General features: G+C 40.8%; 1 protein-coding gene across 5 annotated transcripts in view; it reads left to right on the forward strand.

Annotated features, from left to right (window-relative positions):
* Positions 1-18,760, forward strand: part of FNDC3B (fibronectin type III domain containing 3B) — a 215,611-nt gene that overhangs the window by 43,048 nt on the left and 153,803 nt on the right. For 2 of the 5 annotated variants that reach the window (XM_075506878.1, XM_075506879.1), the window contains exon 3: positions 9,059-9,134. The exons of 2 other annotated variants lie outside the window; for them this stretch is intronic. In XM_075506878.1, coding sequence (XP_075362993.1) covers positions 9,059-9,134 — 76 coding nt within the window. Of the gene's footprint in view, positions 1-9,058; positions 9,135-15,326; positions 15,367-18,760 lie in introns of those variants that run through there. One more of the 5 variants, XM_075506883.1, reaches the window with a different exon arrangement.

Genomic DNA, 18,760 nt, shown 5'->3' on the forward strand with positions numbered 1-18,760 from the left:
GGTGATTTTTTTTTTTAAAGTCATTTCTGCACAGTGTGCTTCAACTTGGAAAAATGGAAAAGAAAGCTTTTAATGACTCTATTTACCAAGTCCAATATTAATATGCTTAAGTGAAGGAACAATCTTATTGATGCTGGATAGGATAATTGTTCTTTAAATATGCCCTTTCCTCCTTGCTGGAAACCATTTATCAGGTTAGACTGTCCAGTGGGTCTTTCTGCATTACAGAAAGAATAAATGAAGTCTTCTGAGCCCTCCTTTGAGTTGGGGCTCTAAGTCAGTCTTTAAATTTCTCCATTAGTGATGATTCGGCAGCCTTGCTTGGCGGATGCCTCCATTGCCTTTAAACTAGTTTCTCTTCTAATGTTTTGGAGTATAAAGAATTGCTGACATACTGGAAGTGCATTATTTGCTTTTGCTGTGCTATGCAAGTATGACTCAACAGAACAGTTCTGGGCCAGGTTCCTTTTCTACATAAAGGTTTGTTGGATGATGCTTGTAGACCTCATCACCTTATCTCTTGAAGTACTTGTAGTTGGAATACCGGTTTTCTGCGAGACACTTTGGCCTCTAGTCTGGATGTGCCCTCATACGTTGCAAAGCTTAGCTGTCTTTATGATTTATCATTTTCATCCTATTCCTGAAGCTTTAGTTGATGTCTTTGCTCTTTAAAAGTACAGTTCTAAAATGGAATGAAATTGGAATAAATGCTTTGTTTGATCTTTGCATATAGTAGCAGCAAATGGACTAGGTTAATTGTTCTTGACATTTGTTATGCAATGTGGAAGCAAAAGTTACGTGTTTGTTGAAAGAGATTTATCTTAGTTACTTGTAAGGCTGGAACAGCCTTCAGATTAGATTCACGTAAGAATGGCTTCCTTAAGAAAGATGGTTTATATTACTACATAAATAGGTGCTAGTTTTATAAGGGCATGTGCTTTTCCAGGGTGTAAGTACAGTCTCTATTAGAAGCTGGCAGTAAGGAAGCTGGTTGGAGATGAGGTGTGGGGAGTTTTCCAGACTGCAGCGTGGCCAGCACGCAGATCAGTGCCTCGTGCGTTGGAACTGACAGTACTTGCTTCTGATGAGATGCTTGGGGTGCACTTGCTGTTGCTCACCCTTACGTGTTACTGGATATGTGAAGCCTCAGCCATGCCAGCACAGTAGAGCCGTGCTGTAAGCCGTACCTGGAAACGCTGAGCTTCAGAGAAAAGGCTTTTCTCAAAAGACCAGTTCTTATATATGTAGAAAAGAGCAAACTGGAGCTGGTAAAACACCTTAGCTTTACCAGCAGCCAGATGGAGAGCGATGCAAAAGTCAGTTCTGCCAGTAAACAGTCCTGTATTGTAAGACAATTGCATAGGAACGTTCAATTGTTTTATCTTCTGGGGATAAGAGCTGCAGAGCTGTACAGGGCAGAGCCAGGAATGTCTCTGCCTGCTTGACAGTAATCCCTCTTCTCTGGACTACCCAGAATGGCATTTCTAGCACTGGCTTTTTTTTTTTTTTTTTAAAGTTTCCCACACTTAATTTCCACTACTGCTGACTGTGTTTAATGCTTTCATGTCCCTTCCAGAGCTGCTGCTTACTCTTTCTGCTTCTAATCCACTTGTAACTCCTGTGGGGATTCGGGAAGTGATAATTAACCTTTTGGTCCAAGAATTTCAATGGCTTCCTGTAGGTCCTAAAAAGCTTGGAGTATAAAGTGGAGGGGCAGCTAGCTGTGCCATAGCGCATCTGTACAGAATGCCGGGCAATTTAGTTTGGGAAGTTTTATTTCGGTTTGGTTCACTCGCTGCACCTGCAATGGTGTAGCAAGTTTTCTGCTTGGCCGCTTTTTGTAAAAGCGTGTTTACCAAACCCTGTTTTTTCACAATGTGGCTCGAGCCCAGGCACTGTATGTAGTGCTGTGTGTGCTGGTTCTTGTCTTTTAGGGTCTCGCACTTCGAATAAGAGAGATGAGAGTACGTCTGAATGAGGAACAAGGTTTGGTACCTTCCTGTAGCACAGTTCTGTGCACCTTGCAGGAGCTTGAAGGAGTTTAGCTGGGTTTTATACTGTACCTGAACAGCAGCTGAGCTGAGAGAATTAACTTTGTGCCAAAATTTAGAGTTATTTCTTCATACTTTCTTGAAAATTTTTTATATATACTTGCAGAAACATCCTTTTAGGTGAGAGGGGGGGCATACTTGCATATGGAAGGCTTGTTTCAAGAAGAAAAAGGTTTATAACTGGTATACATCTGAGATACCTGAGTTGAGAAGCATCAGTCCATGAAAAATGGCTATCAGATAAAAGATGATGAAATGTCCTTCTGTTCAAATACACTGACTTTTAAAGCAGATTCAGTAGTCTTAGAGAAGGCATTTAGACTAGAACACATGGCAAACGAGTAGCATTAGCAAAGTTAACCTATAGGCAGCGTTTGCTATCTAGGAAGTCTCCAGAATTAACTTTTCTGAAGACATTTTAACTGAAGGATGTTGGTGGGCAAACTCTGAAGCTGTTCTCACAAATATGTTCCTTTGCGAATGCAGTGAAACACAGAATTCGCTAAAACTTCACGAGTCTTAAAATTTCTTGCTTATAAGAGCAGTTTGTTACAGATATACTGATTTTTTTTTTTTTGTTTGGTTGGCTTTTTACTGCTTGTTTGGGAGCGTGTTTAACTTCTGATAAATTAGGGGGTTCAGGATCTGCCACTTGTGGGCTTCGCTATCAATAGCACTCATCGTAAACTGACTGAACGGCTTCATGCCTCTATTTTCTGTCCTAGGGAAAAAAGGATTGTTAAGACCAGAACACTATTATCAAAGTATGAATTTTTGAAAGTCACTGTTTTATTGTTTAAGATGTAGCATGTTTCCTGATTTTTCTTACTGAAGAGAGGTTGAAAGTATTTATCCTACCTGCTCCTGTGTGGCCAAGGAATGCATTCCTAGAAGAATATTGCACACTGAATGGAGCGAATTCTTTGGTCCTTCCTGCGGGATGGAGCTGGAAATTCTTTAGGAGCTGGGGCATATTCTTTTAAAGTAGAATAGAGAATGGGCCCAAGTGATTGTTCTGGTTTTTGGTGGGTGATTTTTGTTTTGGTTGGTTTGTTGTCGTCCGTCGTCCCCCCCCCCCCGATGCAATATATTCCAAAATTTATGCACTGTAGAAATTGTAAATACAGTAGATTTTAATACCTTAAAGCATTTGTGAGGAACCTGTGGCTGGATCCCAGGTGGTGCCTATGATGCCATGCCCCCCAGCTGTATGAAGCACGATATATCTAAACAGGGAAGGGAAAATTTGCCACATTGGAAAATGCTTAAGGTAGGGTTTTACTACACCAAAGCAGTGCAAGTGGCTGTTTGAGCTTAGCAAGGAAAGGGTTCTTAGAAAGTAGAAATATTGTAAAGCAAGCATTGGATTGCGTTGCATCACATGGATGCAAGTGAATGTCTTCCTACTTGCTGCTGCCTCTGCGCTCACAGGTGCTCTGCAGCAAAGCAGGTAGGAGATGGTCGACTGTTTTGAATGTGAATTTTCTTCTGTGTGCTTAAAAAGCACTTGTATAAGTAAACCAGTACTGTACAAAATACGTAATAGCATATGCCCTTGGTCCTTATCAGGTCGTGTTTTCTGTCTTTGTATGAGACTGTTTACCCACGATGTGTATAGTTTTATATTCCTGAACCTGAGCTTTAAGCCTGTGTTAGGCTTTGCTGGCAAGTTTGTTAGTCTCTTCCCCTGCTCCCAGTAGGCATGAGAGTCGCACAGTAGGAACGAGGGGGGCACGAGTGACACGCGTTGGGCTTGTCATGAAAACTTAGTCTGGACATAGAGCGATTATTGCCAAATCGGGGGGGTGTGTGCTTATAAATATTTATAGTAACTATGCAACTTAGTAACATTAATCAGCCTTACAAACATGACTTTAAATAAAATGTAATAACATTCTTAAATGCAAAACAAATGCAAAAAAAAGTGCGTTATGGAGATAGCAAGCTTTCTCTGAGGATGCAGCAGGTAAGGCTGGACTTCAACACCGAGTGGATTAAACTGCTAAAGCAAACATCTGAGTACTTTTTAGGGAAAAGAAAAAGCCTTTGGGACTGTGCTGCTGACACCCTGCCCACAGCTGTCACAAGCTCCAGCTTTTCTGATGTGAGGAGGCCAGGGGACTGAAACTGGGCTGGAGCATCCTTGGGCTGCACCCTCGTGATGCTGCAGGGCAGCAGCGTGGGCTCAAAGTGGCTTTTCAAGCTCTCTCTCCTCTTGCTGCCATCCCATAAACGTGCATACTCGGGTTGATGAATATTGGAAGATACATAGGGCAACTAAAGATCATCTGTGTTTGTTTTCATTAAAATGAAGACGTTATCTTTAGACTTTTATTGCTTTCCTCAGATTTTTAATTAAAAGCTTCAGAAACAAAGCGTTCTCATGAAGATCCCTTGTGTAGAAAGGAAGCAGAAAAGCTGCGTTCCAGGCTGCAGAATATGGTTTTGCAGTTTAGGAAGATGTGTGAAAAATAAATCTTTGAATTAGTTTGACATACTTAGTGTGTATAAACAAAAGAATTTGCAGTGTGCCCCAATATTGTTTGTCCGAGGCAACTGGAACAAATTGGGGGCGTTGGCTGGAAAATGCCCAGTATCAAATCCACGAGGTGGGCTGGCTTTAATGGTTTGACCTCAACTCCGCAGCTCGTTAGTCGGTGCTTTGCAACTGCAAGCTCTTGGGGTTATGCGTGGCGTGGGGTGAGTGCAGAGGGGTTTGGGTGGTGGGGTGGATTAGGGGGGCAAACCCCAGTACCCCAGCTTTGGGCAGAGAGCAGAGGCTGGGGCTGGGTTGCAGCCTGCTGGAAGGGGTCTGGCTGCAGTGGGGGGCAAGCGGAGCGTCTTGCCCGAGGAGCATCCTGATCGCTGCTCCTGGGTCTGGGGCCACCTCAGGTACGCGTGCTCGTGTGCCCAACGTCCTCCCTTTGCGTCCAGCCCTTGCTCCAGTGTTGACCCACATCAGTCACACATCGGCTGTTCCTGTTTGCTCTTGACATAGCTGTCTTCCCCCAGCAACAGCCCGTAAGTGTTTTCTTCTGCTCCCAAGGTGGCTAATTTCAGTGTCAGCACGGAAGAATGTCTTTTAATATCTTCAGAACTTAAGGTTTTGTGGGGTTTTGTTTGTTTGTTTTCCGTTTTGTTTTGGGTTGGGTTTTTTTTTTTTTTTTACATTTTAGGAAATGACAACTACAGTACTTTATTCCAATGCAGTTCTTGCCTACAGTATAACTTTTCAGTCCATTATGTGCACTGATGGTTACTGGTTTTAGCATGTGCTTTTCTGTACCACCATAGCTGGAGGGTTGATTTCTTCACTGTTCTGAGAAACCCTGCACAGCTGGAGATGGCCTTTTCAGCTACATGCAAAGGCTTGGTGACTCAGGGCCTCGGGTTCTCTTCTTGCTCCTTGGGTCTTAATTTTTCCGAAATTTTGCTGAAGTGAATGAATTTCACAAATGTTGGTGTTTTTTCTTCTGTAGCACACAAAAAATCTACTCTGAAAGTGCAGATCTGGTGGGGCTGCCATCATTAGGTGCAGAAGACCTACTTGGTTTAATAGAAGTCAAAGGCATTGACCTCCTTTGAAAATCTTTGTGCTTGTGTATATATTTAAATGTCCAAATATCAATAAAACCAGATCGGTTATGGCTTTCAGCCTTGTAAAGTGTTAGGAGATGAGATGGTACAAATCGTACGCATTTCACAAATACAATTTTATGAACACTGAAGCTGAAAGACTTACTCAAGAGCCTGGGAAACCAGGATTAGTTTTACTGGATTTTAGGTGGAAACCCTGGTGGAACTTGCTGCAAATTGTTGATTGACAGAATAAAGCACTTTTTTCCCAGCAGCAATATAATTTTGAAAAGGCCTGTGGCTTCATTGCACAGCTAATAGCTGAAAAATGTTATCCTTTCAATGTATTTGATATTTAAGCTCAAAACAGGATCCTAGGTGAAAATATTTTGTGGTTTCTTGTCTTTATTGGGCTGCGCTTAAAATTTGGGCAAAAGAGTAGAATCGCTACTCCAGACAGGCCAAGTAGAGTTGATGGTTGTTAGCCTGTAGCACGCAATGGGGAACTTTGCTTTCTGACCAACTTAATCCCATGTTTTGTGACAGTGCTGAGGGTTTTTTTAAAATAAATATGAAATCTTTAAGCTGTTGCACTCTGGGAACTGTCAATAAGGAATTATTTCCATAGATATATATAATATTTTAATAGAAACTATTTATTGAATATATATAAAATTATACATGTTCCTCTTCCGGGTTAAGTAAAGGTGGCCCATCCACCTAAGTAAAGACTGATAATTAATGTTTTTGGTAGGATAGATGATGTGTCATGATTCCGAGCCCATAACATCCCTACATACTATCAATACCCTAACACAAGCTTTTGTCACCCTCGGCACATCTTGTCACCATTTCTGTCACCATTGGCACTCCCAGGGGGGTCCGGGTCTGGCTCCTGCCTTAGATAGAATCAGTTTATTAACAATTCATTAAATGATACAATTACAATTCAGTAATTCATTAAGATCTTACAATAGTCCGTGCTTGACTAACAAATATATGTACAACGTCCACTGAAGAAAATAGCGCCCGATCCGATAAACGACAAGTGACCTTTTCCCGTCGGGAAGTGGAGAGTCCCAATTCTTTTAACAACTCGTAATCGCCTTGATACCATTTTCCACGTGCCCCTAACGGAAATCCTATAAACTTGATAGTATTGGTATTCGTCAGTTCTTGAATTTGATCTTTCGGGTGTTGATATTTCTTAATTTTCTCTGCTGCTGCATTAGCCAACGATGTTAGTTTACTCTTATACCTCACTGTGGTGTCAACTACTAAGGCCTGATACTCCTTAACAAATACTAAGTCTACTAAGTCACTGTATATAGGTCCCAGGCTCTCCTCATGGGCTCACGATGGGGGGATGAAGCTGTGGTGGCCGCTGCCCTTAGGGAAACAGATTTGTTGATGGAAAAATTTGTTTTAAAAACCTATGTAATTAGGCAAGGATAATGCTGCTTTATTTTGACCATCATAAGCAACAGCTGTTATTGGGGGTATAATCTTGAGAAGGGGTTTTTAATGTGGAAACCCAAGGAATTATTTTCAAAGCACAACTGCAGGTGTTCTAACGCAGACACTTGGGCTGGCAACTAACCTTTGCAATGACTCCTTGGAAAGGAATTTGTAAATCATACCCTTCTGATAACCAACTCTGGGGTAGACACGTGCCTCGTCTAGTAGGAGGAATCCCTCTTATGATCAGTCTTATATCTGCCATTAAACTCAACTCCCCGCTTTAGGGAAAAGATAGAGTTTTTCATACACGAGACAGCAATCTAGTTAGGGTATGTATATTGAGGAGTTGGACCAAGTTCTTCCAAAGGCGTGATGGTGTGCTAGAACATCTGGTTTATGTTAATCAAGCGTGTTAATAAACAACCAGATGTAGAGCCGTTGGTTTAGACATAAATGCAAATGAGCTAACAAAATATTTTTATAATTCTTTGCCTCTTTGTATTCAGGTTTCTGGTTTGTTGTGGGGTTTTTGGGTTTTGGTTTTTAAGCTGAATGACACTACTTTGCTCTGCGCTTCTTTTGACCTGATGCCCGAATCCTATTGTGGATAATCCGCGCCTATTCATAGCAAAAGAGCACTTAAATGCTGTCACTTAAATGTTGATTGTTTGGAGATTAGGGATGGAATGGCTTTGTGCCTCTTATCTTTTCTGAACCATTTATTGTGCTCTGTATGCTGGATCAGATCCACCCTGATCAGTGCTCGCCGAGAAATTATTGTTGCAGACAAAATAATGGCTTTCATGTGTCATTTTTCAGATTTCCAGCTTGTGCTTTAAAAATGCTGCTGGAATAATGGGTTTCTGTAGGATTACTGTAATTCAAAAGGTCATCTAGGCAATAATTATCTTATGCATTTAGCTTAAGGAATTAAGAAACACAACATTAATTCAAATTCTGTCTTTCTAGATTGAATGATTAAATTCTGCATGCAGGTGTCCCAGAACATAAAGACCAGACCTAAATTTAGAGAGAGTTTTCACGAAAATATATAAATCTAAACTTTCAATTTATTACAAGATTAATCCAGATTTTGACTGAACTTCTGACAATGCAAAGTTAACAGAAATGTGTTTAAAGTATTTGAGTAAAAGTTTCACAAGCAGCAAGAGCGTGGGATAGGTGATCACTAGTTCCCAGTGAAACTCTCCATTAAAGAAAGAAATCTAAATCATAAATTTTAAAACCATCATTTTAGACGCCTGAAAATTAATAAAGATGAGTACGATGTACACTGAACTGGGATGCGTTTTGGTGCTTCCTGGTCTTTGTAGCATTCCCATCACCTGCACAATTCAGCAATGGGAGACTGGGGTGATATTTTGATTATTTATTTAGTAACAAACATAATAACTTTTTAAAATAGCTTATTACTGGTTCTGTGTGCAACTGTTGAACTGTGTGTGTCTATGGATTTTGCTTAACTAACATCTGTTATGTGTAGGACTGAAGGATAAATTTTAAAAAAAGTAATGGATCAACTCCCCTTACACTGCAAAAAACTTTTATTCCTGTGAACTTGAAATCCCAGTATGGCTTGGTGCTCTATGCTGGAGTTCACCTACTCTCTGCTCCCATGTGCCAATGGTCTAAAGATTTAAGTCCTTAGCTATCAGCATTTGGCCAAGTTAAACACACTGTCAAGAGTTTGGTGGTGGAACCCGAAGCCATAATTCTCACCTGCACGCAACTGAGTTACATCTTTATTTCAGCCCTTTAAAATTTAGATGAGTAGTTAGGCTTTAAATCTCTCTTGGACCATGCTGGTACCCAAAGATGTAGTATACCAGTCTGTTCCCTCCCTGCCCCCCATCTCTTCCAAAGTACAGATAACACAGTTGTTGGGCTGGGGATATTTAATTTTTGAAGATCACGGTGAAACACAAACAAATGTGTTTTTCTTTTGGCAGGTCTTTTTGGTTCAAGTTAATCCAGGTGAAACCTTTACAATAAGGGCTGAGGATGGAACCCTGCAGTGCATCCAAGGTAAGAGGATAGATGAATGTTGGACGAGCATTGCTTGCATTATGGAAAACTTGTTCTCTCATCTCTACAAAAATGTGATATGTACTTCTGAAAATACAGTGAAGCACTTAAGAGTGAGAAGTTGCAGACCTGACTGCTGTACATATTGTAGGATTTAAGTATCTCGGAATGAGTCATGAATTTCTTGCAAGTTCAGGAGATTTCTGTCTCTGTTCAGTCATTTATCAGCATTTTTTATTTTATATGTATGCAAATTTCCTTATCACCAAATAGTAAATACAAATGAGAGATCCCAAGTTAGATTGAAAACTAGTAACAAATTAAGTGGATATCTATGGAAAACCTATTTAGTTTTCATACAGGCATTGGGAGGGATAGAAAATGAGCAGAGAAGTACAGACATTGCAGAGTGCTTGGAGAAGTCAGATTGGTTTTGAGTGGAATTTTAAATTGGTTCTTTAGAAGCAGAGCTGGTTAATTATGTAGTATTGACTAAAAGCATGTAAGCAGTCTTTTGATTGCTGTTTTACCTCTCTGTAGAATTGTGCAGATATGATAAATAGTGCTTGTATTTTTTATAAGAGAGAGCCCACACAAAATCTTTTAACAGGTCTGAAAGGCGAACCGATGAAAGACCTTTCAGATTGTATATTAGTACTGTGAAGAGGGTTTCTACCTAGTAGCAAATACAGCTTTGAACTGAGGCAGATACTTCCCTAGGTATAACGCTGTCTATGGTAAATACAGGAAGGTTAAATCAAAATTTAAAGGGAATAGACTTTGCATAGCTGTACTGCTAATTCTGTTTTCAGTGATATTTTTTGAGCTTATGCCATTATTTTATTTTTTTGAGAAGGGAGGTAGGTGGTGTTGCCTCCCCCATCCTTTCCAGATCTTATACCATTAAACAGCAATCTCAGTGGGCTGTTCATTCAAAAGCCTTTCCTAAAAAAGTAATAGTAATGGTGGGGGGAAAAAAGTCAGTTTCATAATAATTGTATAGCTCGTGAATTGCCCCTGTATTTTTACTGTGAATTTCAAATCTACTCAAGAAAGACTGTTCCTTAGACTGCATCAAATAGTAAAGTCATACTGCTCAAAGATAACTATGCTTTTTATTAAAATTTGGATTAGAAGGTCACCTCATCCAACCTTCTGCTGAAAGCAGGGGTAGTGTCGGAGGGGGATCGGGTTGTCCACCACCTCCTGAGTTGTGAAGCTCTCTGAGGGTGGAGGTTGCTCCCTGGACAAACTGCTCCAGTGCTGCACCACTCCCGTAGGGGAGAGTTTGTCCTTGGAAAGATTTGAAATTTCTCGTCTTGCAGTCTCTTTGCATCTTTTCTCTGGCCCCCCATTTAAACAGGGGAGGAGTTGGTGGTTGTTGCTTGAAATTTCATCCCTATGGAAATGAGGAATTAATAGTTGTTTGAGATAGACGTTACAGAAGCTTCCCTGAACACCATCCAGGATTATTCGGTCTTGATGAGCAATAACAGCAGCAATTTAAAACTGCTTGTTAAGATTTATAGCCAACATGCTGTGTGGTAAGAAATTGGTCCACGTGGCAATTAACAGAGGAATAAAGCTGGCTACTCCTTTTATTTGAAATGAATACTTTATATTGGTTAGTACATGAAAAATTTCCATTACAAATATAATTGACACCATTTATTTATAATTTTTGTCATGCTCAGAGTGTTGTTCAGACAGTGTATTTAAATGAATGCAACTTGAAACCTCCTGGTTCTGTATTCCCAGTAATTTAACATGTTTGTGCCAATGGGGCTTGTTTGGTACTCATCAGCAGTCTTTCTTAAAAGTAATTTAGAATTTGTAGCATAAGATTCTCTACTTTTTTTGGTAGAGCTGCAGTATTGACTGCCAAAGCACACGCGTTTATTTGTATACACTCTTTAAGTTCGGTCTGAAAATTCTGATACCCTTTTCATGCGAAAGCTTCAACTCCTACTTGACCGTGAACGATTTATATAGCTGAAATAAGTACATGCTTCAAACACAGAAGAGCACCTGACTGTATTGTTGTTGCTTTTTTTTTCTTTTGGTAAAGGTGTGTTCACAGTGCAATTGTGGCACTTAAATAATGTTAATAGAGATTTATTGTGGAAGAAACTGTAATCGGCCAGCAAATATACTAAGATGAGGTTTCATCACAGTTTGGTTTTTCCCGTGCTCTGAGGTTATTGTAAAAGACAGGCTTATTCTGTGTGCAGTGTTTTTGGAAATTACACCCTCCCTTGCTCCACCAAAACTTATAATGTCTTTTTTTTTTTTTTTCCCCTGTGATAGAGCATTCTGTATGTTTAAAGGTTAATGTATTCCCTATATGTAGGGCAGCACTTAAGACAATAATGATGCATTTTCCTTTGCTCCCACATTGCACTATGATTAACAAGCTATGGAATAGTTTTAGCACTATGTTAAGGCAGCACGAGAGTCTCTCTTTTTGGCAGTTTGTATGCCTGTGAGCTGGTAGCTCCCCGTTGAATGGACGATGCTCACTGTTTCCTTACTGCCACGCATTCAGTGTTACGACGTAAGATGTGCTTGTAAATAGGATTCATTTGTATTCACAATATGAAGGACTACTTTATTATAAATCCTTTGATTCTCCTGAGTTCAGGGAGTGAGCCCTGTTATTAAAAATTTGAAATGTCATGACTTGGTTGCACTAAATTCTTCAGGGTATACGAAAGCTGCTTTTTCCTTTGGCATGTATCCGTTCTGCAGGGGCAGCTAACTTCGCTTATGTAGAGCGATTTTTATCTTTGTGAAAGCATTTTTTTTTATATATATGGCCTTCTGAGAAATTTGAAATCATCAGTTTGTGCTCCTGGAGCCTGTTTTGGATGTCCCGTGAACCACCACTTTGTATCCAGGACCCCGTTTGGCTCCGAGGCTACAGCATATCTGGGGGTGGGTGGTGATAATGTGTGTTTAGAGGACTGACACGAAAAGAGCAGTGGAAAAGAAGACACAGTGAATCTTCATTTGTCTTCTCAAGGTTGGAAGACAGACACTTGTTTGAGGAAAACCTCTGTGGAATATCCTCTGTTTTAAACACCCTGAAGTGTAATTAGCCACTAATTGAGTAATCACTGTTTAAAAACAGAAAGAATAGATGCACATTTGAAGGTCTCCGATGTTTTGGAATAGTGGAGAAATGCTAAATACAAAACCTTTTTCCAAGTCCTCAGGGTTTCACCAGTAAGGCAATCAGTGAAAACTTTAAAAATAAAAATACCCCCACCCCCAACTGAGGAACTACCCCCCTAAAATACTATAAAACTGGAATAAATGTGTACTTTTAATTGAGCAGGCAATGTGTTACAGCAAGTGCTGTCTTCGTTCCTGTTTTCTATTTGCATGTAGCCAGAGGTGACTTGTTTAAGACTGATTGATAAGCCCAGAGGTCGTGGGGGGGGGCTGGATTAAGCAGCTCACGGAACCGACTGGCTGGGAGAAGTTTAGCTGGTCAGTGGGCGTGAAGAGGGTCCGTGGTTTCCTTGAGGGGACAGATTTAAAGAGATGGATAAATCTGGTCTTTTGGAGAAATCCAGCCCTTGAGTACGGGTCGTATTGGCACAGTCCACATGTCAGGTTATTTAAGGAAGCGTCGAGCGGTTCCAGGTGCTCTCACCAGGGCTTGTGTTACCGGCTGACTTGCTAAGGGTTTGCCTTCTCCAGCCCACGTAACAGAAGAGATGCTGTGCTATGTGACTTTTGTAGCCTTTGTAACAATAACCAAACCAAGGAATAAAGGAAGGGGCTGGTGGGGATTGAGAGGAATCTTTTTTTAAACAGTTGCTAGAAGCTGAATCAAGTAGAAGAGGGGGACCTGACGCTGCCTGTGCAGGCAGGAGGCACGCTCTCCTGCCCGCCCGGGCTGTGAAACACTTGAGTGCTTGCTCAACATTGAGGCTGGCCACCTGGCCTGTGCTGTATAGTGGAAACATAAAGCACATCCTTTATTTGTGTGCAAATGGATGACCAATGTTTGTTCCTTTTAAGCCATGTGTGTATTAATGACAAAGTATTAGTATACTTCCTCCGAAAATCGCAGTCTCCCTGGGGAGCAGGGGAGGAAAGCCCCGCTTGTCCGTGCTGCCAACCACCCTGGCCGAGTTTTGGGCTCTAACTGCAAAACTGTACCTCTGTGGGTGGTTAAAGGGAGACTGATTTAGAATCTTAATTCAGTATTTTTGAGGGATGAAATGTGTATATGTGCTGTATCATCAGTATTTTAAAAGCTGCTCTTTCTATATAGTTTTGACAGATAATAAATACTTCATAAATATGTCAATACTTTAAATACTTCATTTCCTTTTTGCGTTTTTCCACTTAATTTTTCACAAAGTCAGGACTTGACTGTTGCTAGCTCTGCAAGGAAAGGACAAGGGCAAGGCATATCCTCACCCATTTCTTTGCTCAGCCATAACTGTAGACCTTGTATTTCCTTTATATGAAAGATTGCTTCTAGCTAGTGCTTTGGGGTAACACACTAAATGAAATATGAAGAGGGGGAGAAGATGGATCTGATCAACTGCAGAATGGAACTGAAACAGCCCCCCTGTATTTGAAAAAAAAAAAAATCATTCTGCTTTCTGAATTTCAGAGTAAATAGGTTCTGTGTGAATCTGATGTGTTCAGGAAATTCCCCTTTCCCTAGTGACCGATTGAAGATGGGTGTTTTTAGGCAACATCTTAAGATGTTTGCTAGGAACTTCTATTGCTGCATGAGAATCATGTCATATACTGAATTACTTAAAAATACAGCAGTTTGTGCATAGTTTGGGGCAGTGAAGCTGTACCCAAGAATCTCTTCAGTGCTTTTTCATCCTGGAAGGCAATAATGCCAAGCTGTCATGCACACTGTGGTATGAATAATATGGACAAAATGATTATTCTGGTGCTACTTGAACTTGTTTGTCACCCACATGTTGAAAAAACACACGTACAGAGACCTTGATGCAGGCTGCGTAACACTTCTATCCATTGATCACAGAGAATTGCTCAATTATTGCTAAATGTCCTTTCTGTTGCCATCCATCTAAATGATAGCCAAGCTGGGTCTCATTTTCCACCACAAGCAAACCAGACTGAGTTTTCTGTTCTGTAATTTTCTGTATGTATGCGTAGCATGCGAAAAGCCTGTAACAAAGATAGAAGAAAGAACAGGTAGCAGAAAAGCACCTGGTGTGATAAAAGTGGAAATTCCTGGGTGTATTCTGTCTAGCCCATGCTGTTGAAAATACCCTCTTGAAACTTCATCTCTAGTCTTTGCTCAGTATCACAGGACTGGGTTTGGAAAAGTGAAGCCCAAAATTTGCATGCAAAGAAAACAAATCTGCTAATGAAAAGAAATTATGCTTTAATTCTAGCATTGCACAGGTGAACAAGGCTCTGCATTAAATGGGCTTTTGTGTTGTTTTTCAAGGACAAGATGCAGATAAGCTATGGCATGGAGCGGTTGTAGCTACCTTTAAGCGTGAATATCTGTGTAGTAGACAAGAACTTAAATTGCCTTTGGGTGGTTACATTTTGAAATGAAAACAGGAGAATAAACATACATGGTTTACTAATACTGATATTTGTTTCAAGCGATATTTTCAAGTGTTTTGCCGTTGACGCTGAACTTGAAGCACTACAGGGCCCTTGCTTGTTCTTGTAAAACAAAGATTGCATGAATTAAATTTCAGTGCTGCTTTTTCCATGGCTCTAAAAGCGAGTTAACTTAAGAGAAAGGCCAGAAGTATGCTAAAAATCTAGCAGTGGTTTCTCAAATGAAAGATTTCCTGGAATTATTACTCCCTTAATTTGGTGGGTGGGTGTGGTTTGGTGTAGTAATGCAAAGGAATGGATAATATTAAAGGCTAAATAGCTGTAGATTTATGTAGGAAAAGTGTGTGTCAGTGAAATAAGGCTGTTCAATCTAGTCTAAGCAAACCAAAAAAAGTCTCTATTTTTTTTTTTTCCCTTTAGTATGAGATTGGAAATGAGGAAGTGAGTCAGTTTCTTGGAGGGAAGGAAAGAGTTGAAAATAGATGGGACATTGTGTAAGCAAATGAATGATAACTGCGGTGTGTTACTGGGTGGGGACGGAGTTGCCAAGATGAGAGTAGTGAAGGGCACACACAAGGGAACTGTGGATGTCGGGTCAGAGACTGGAGATGAAAGAAGCCAAAGGAGATGGAACAAAAAAATACAGGTTCAGGTAGCTGGCTGTCTTTATAATGCTGCAGACTTACCTCTTGCATCAGGCGCTGAGTGTCCCCCTCCATTGCTCTGCAGGTGCAGAGGCAGATGATGGGCTGCTCACCAGTGCAGCTGGCTTGTTTTCAGGCTGGGATGAAATAGTAGCAGCACCCGAAATGATGTTGCTTTGGAGAGGTTTCCAGAAGGCTGGAAATACACTTCTCATCAAAGGGCAGCTCGTGAAATCTGAGGGGGGAAGGTGCGTTGGGCACTTCAGGGCAGCCGCTGCCCGCGCACGGGTGCGAGGCGGGGGCTGCAGGCTGGTGCAGTGTCTGCTCTCTTGCCATAGGAGCCGCTGAATTCTCAGAATTTGGTCCTTGGGTAAGTTTAAAGAAATTAATTCATGACTGTTTTCAAAATATGCTGCAAAGCATTGCATTGCTCAGCACAAAATTCTGCAAAGCGGGAAGAACCAGTGTCCTCTTCAGCACGGCTGTCTTCTGTCTGATGCTAGCTGGGTGTCTGCATGAGGTCAGGCCTCGCCTGGGACAGAGGAATGGCCCTGCAGGCATGTCTGCCAGGGTGCACGGCGGTGCGACGGGGTGGACGTGCTTTGGCTGTGTCAGGGAAGGAAAGGCTGAAAGGCAGGGTGAGCTCTGGTTCTGTTTCTGCTTGTTTCTCCGAAGTGTTTTGGGTCTTTCCACCTATGTGCTGGTGTGCAGCCTGGTTACACGGTACGGAAAACTTTCTGTAGGAAATGTAGTTTCGGTTCAGATTGTTTCATCATTAAGGTTTAGAGCAAAACTGTCTGTGTGTGGTGGTGCTTTAAAATACAGCTCTTCTTTTGGTATTAAATAGCTTTTGTTTATGTTTTGTTTATTAATTGTTGCTCAATTTCTTTATCTTCTGCAGTAAAGGCCCTTTTCACCCAAATATCTTTTAAAAAAAATTTCTTACTACTCATTTACATCGTCTTACTTGACTCGTGGTGCTTGGTGTTTTAATATTTGATGGAAAAGTCAGACTTCCAATACCCATTGGCCTTACTGGTATATCAACACACTTAAACAAGTTTTTGATTTATTAAAGTTATTTCTATTAATGGACAAAAGAGGGATTATCTGCGCAAGCATCCTCCAGAACAAAACTGTTGTGGAGGGCTACAATCTGGAAGAATAGCATAGCTGGTTTTAATTCCTATCTAACCAACCTTTGCTGTATTGGCCAAACTGTTTGTTTCTTCCATCAACAGAGGCAATATCATCCTTCAGAGGTATTGCCACCCATCTTCTAGCTTTGCTCACATCACTGTGTTGGCAAGCTCAGCTCTGTAGCCCTGGCATGTTCCCAGATCGGGGTTCAGGCATGTCCCTCCTGTTGGGATATTATCCATTGTCCACTCCATAGGTTTTCAAAGGTATACCTACAAACCACCACTTCTTAATACCTAACCATATAATCATAACAGATATTGTTAGTTTAGTAGTTTCTGCTTATTTTCTCATTGTTGCCCCATTATTAGCCAGAAAATACTAGAATTTGCAGTGGAGCCTTTTGTCCTCTGTGATATTTTTGGTGACTCTACCTGTATGTCAGATATGGACCCTTTGTTCATTTAGTGTTTGGTCACCTTAGAAAGCTGAAGTCCTGATTGTACATCATGTATTCCCTCCGCATGAAAGAAATAACTTTCACGTTCCATCACCAACATGTTTCAACTCTTGTTGAAATCATCCAAGGGAAGAGAGAGCCAAAGGGATGCTAACTCAGAGGAGCTTTTTTCCCTGGTTATCGTCAGCGAGATTGTAGCACCGTTCTCCTTTCATCTCATAGGTTTTGTTTTTAGCATGCTACAATAAAGTATAGGAAACCATGTAAGAAGGCAAAAGTAAACAGTAGGATGCTTTATTTGCTGTGTGACTAATCTTAGCTTCTCCATTTTAAATCTGGTAATGCTAAGAATAATCGTGGAAATTTTTTTGCATGTGTGCAGATTAAATCTTGAATAAGATGCACCTGCACTAGTAGATTCGCTGTATAGAGTATCTAGTCCTTTAAAAATCCCTTTTGATTAAAATATAGTGAATCGGTAGCTATTATTTAATATAACTCCCCTGATACCAGACAAAAGAAAAAAGAAGAAACTTGACACATAACTAAATTTTAATTTGGCTTAATCTTTCCCAATCCTAAAGTTTGAATGCTTTACAGTACACACTGTGAGGAGCGAAAGGAAGAGAGATACTGCTGAAACTGGAACTATTTCTAAAACGCTTTCAAATGTGGAAACTGTAAGCGTTTTGTAAGAGCCGTGATGACGGTCTGCATCCACGTGTGCTCGGAGGGATAGCCGTAGCCTTTCCCGATGCTGCAGCCTCTTCCTGGGAAAGCAGGGCCGTGCTGCCTGCGCTGCGGCGTGCGTCTGCTCCAGCCAGCCCGGGATGTGACCTGGCAGCCAGCGCCGTGTCCTGCTGACGTGGCCTCCCGGCAGAGGAGCTTCAGCGGAGGAGACGGGCAGGGGCTGAATCATCAGCAGGATGAGAAATAAAGACTCCAACTATTCCAGTTTGCAAGTATATAGAAACAAAGCGTCCCGCTTCACAGCGGAAAAACATGTAAATGAGCAGAGAAGTAGTTAATGAAGTTTGTCCTTTAGTAAAATGAAGACTTTAGTATATTTTTTTCGAATGCCTAAGAATCTGCTGCTGGGAAATGCGTTTATCTCTACAATTAGGACAGCAGACTTTAAAGACAAATGTTAGAACATATGGTCGGGGCTATAATTTCAAACTTTTTTTGGTTTTGTAAATATGCAGGACTTGTATTTGGGGTTTGTGTCTGTCCTTATTTTACTTGTGTGTCTGTGTGTGTGTATATATATATGTCTGAAAGGATCAGTAAGTGTGGTACATTCAAACTAATTTGAAGGGCACTTGGAAAGGCAGTGTCTCATACCAGATGCTATCAATTTTTAAATGTCTCCCAATATCTATGGATCTCTTCCCAAAACACAGAGAACCTATGTACCGAGTATATCGGTATGTGCAGGAATGCTTGAGTTCTCAGTGTCGGTCCTGCTCAAATGCAAATAATCCTCCAAGTGTGGACCCAGTACATTCCAATCAATGGTGTCAGGATTTTAAAATCCAAGATCCACATTCTTTACCCAGTCTACTCGGACTACAGACATTGCAAACACATTAGTCAGTGCTTTTAGTCTTTCTAAAGTATATTAGTGCAGCTATAGTTCTGAGTTAGTAAAGCAATTATATTCAGCTTTCTCAATCTGAAGCAATTATATTTGTTGGCCAGAAGAGTCAAGAAATTATTCCATCAGCCTTATTAAATTCCCTTACTACTCCTCGCAGGCAGATGTTTGGTTTCCTATGCTTTTTATTCTTTATCCTCTTTGA

This window comes from Mycteria americana, chromosome 7 (assembly GCF_035582795.1).
Source record: "Mycteria americana isolate JAX WOST 10 ecotype Jacksonville Zoo and Gardens chromosome 7, USCA_MyAme_1.0, whole genome shotgun sequence".
NCBI lineage: Eukaryota > Metazoa > Chordata > Aves > Ciconiiformes > Ciconiidae > Mycteria > Mycteria americana.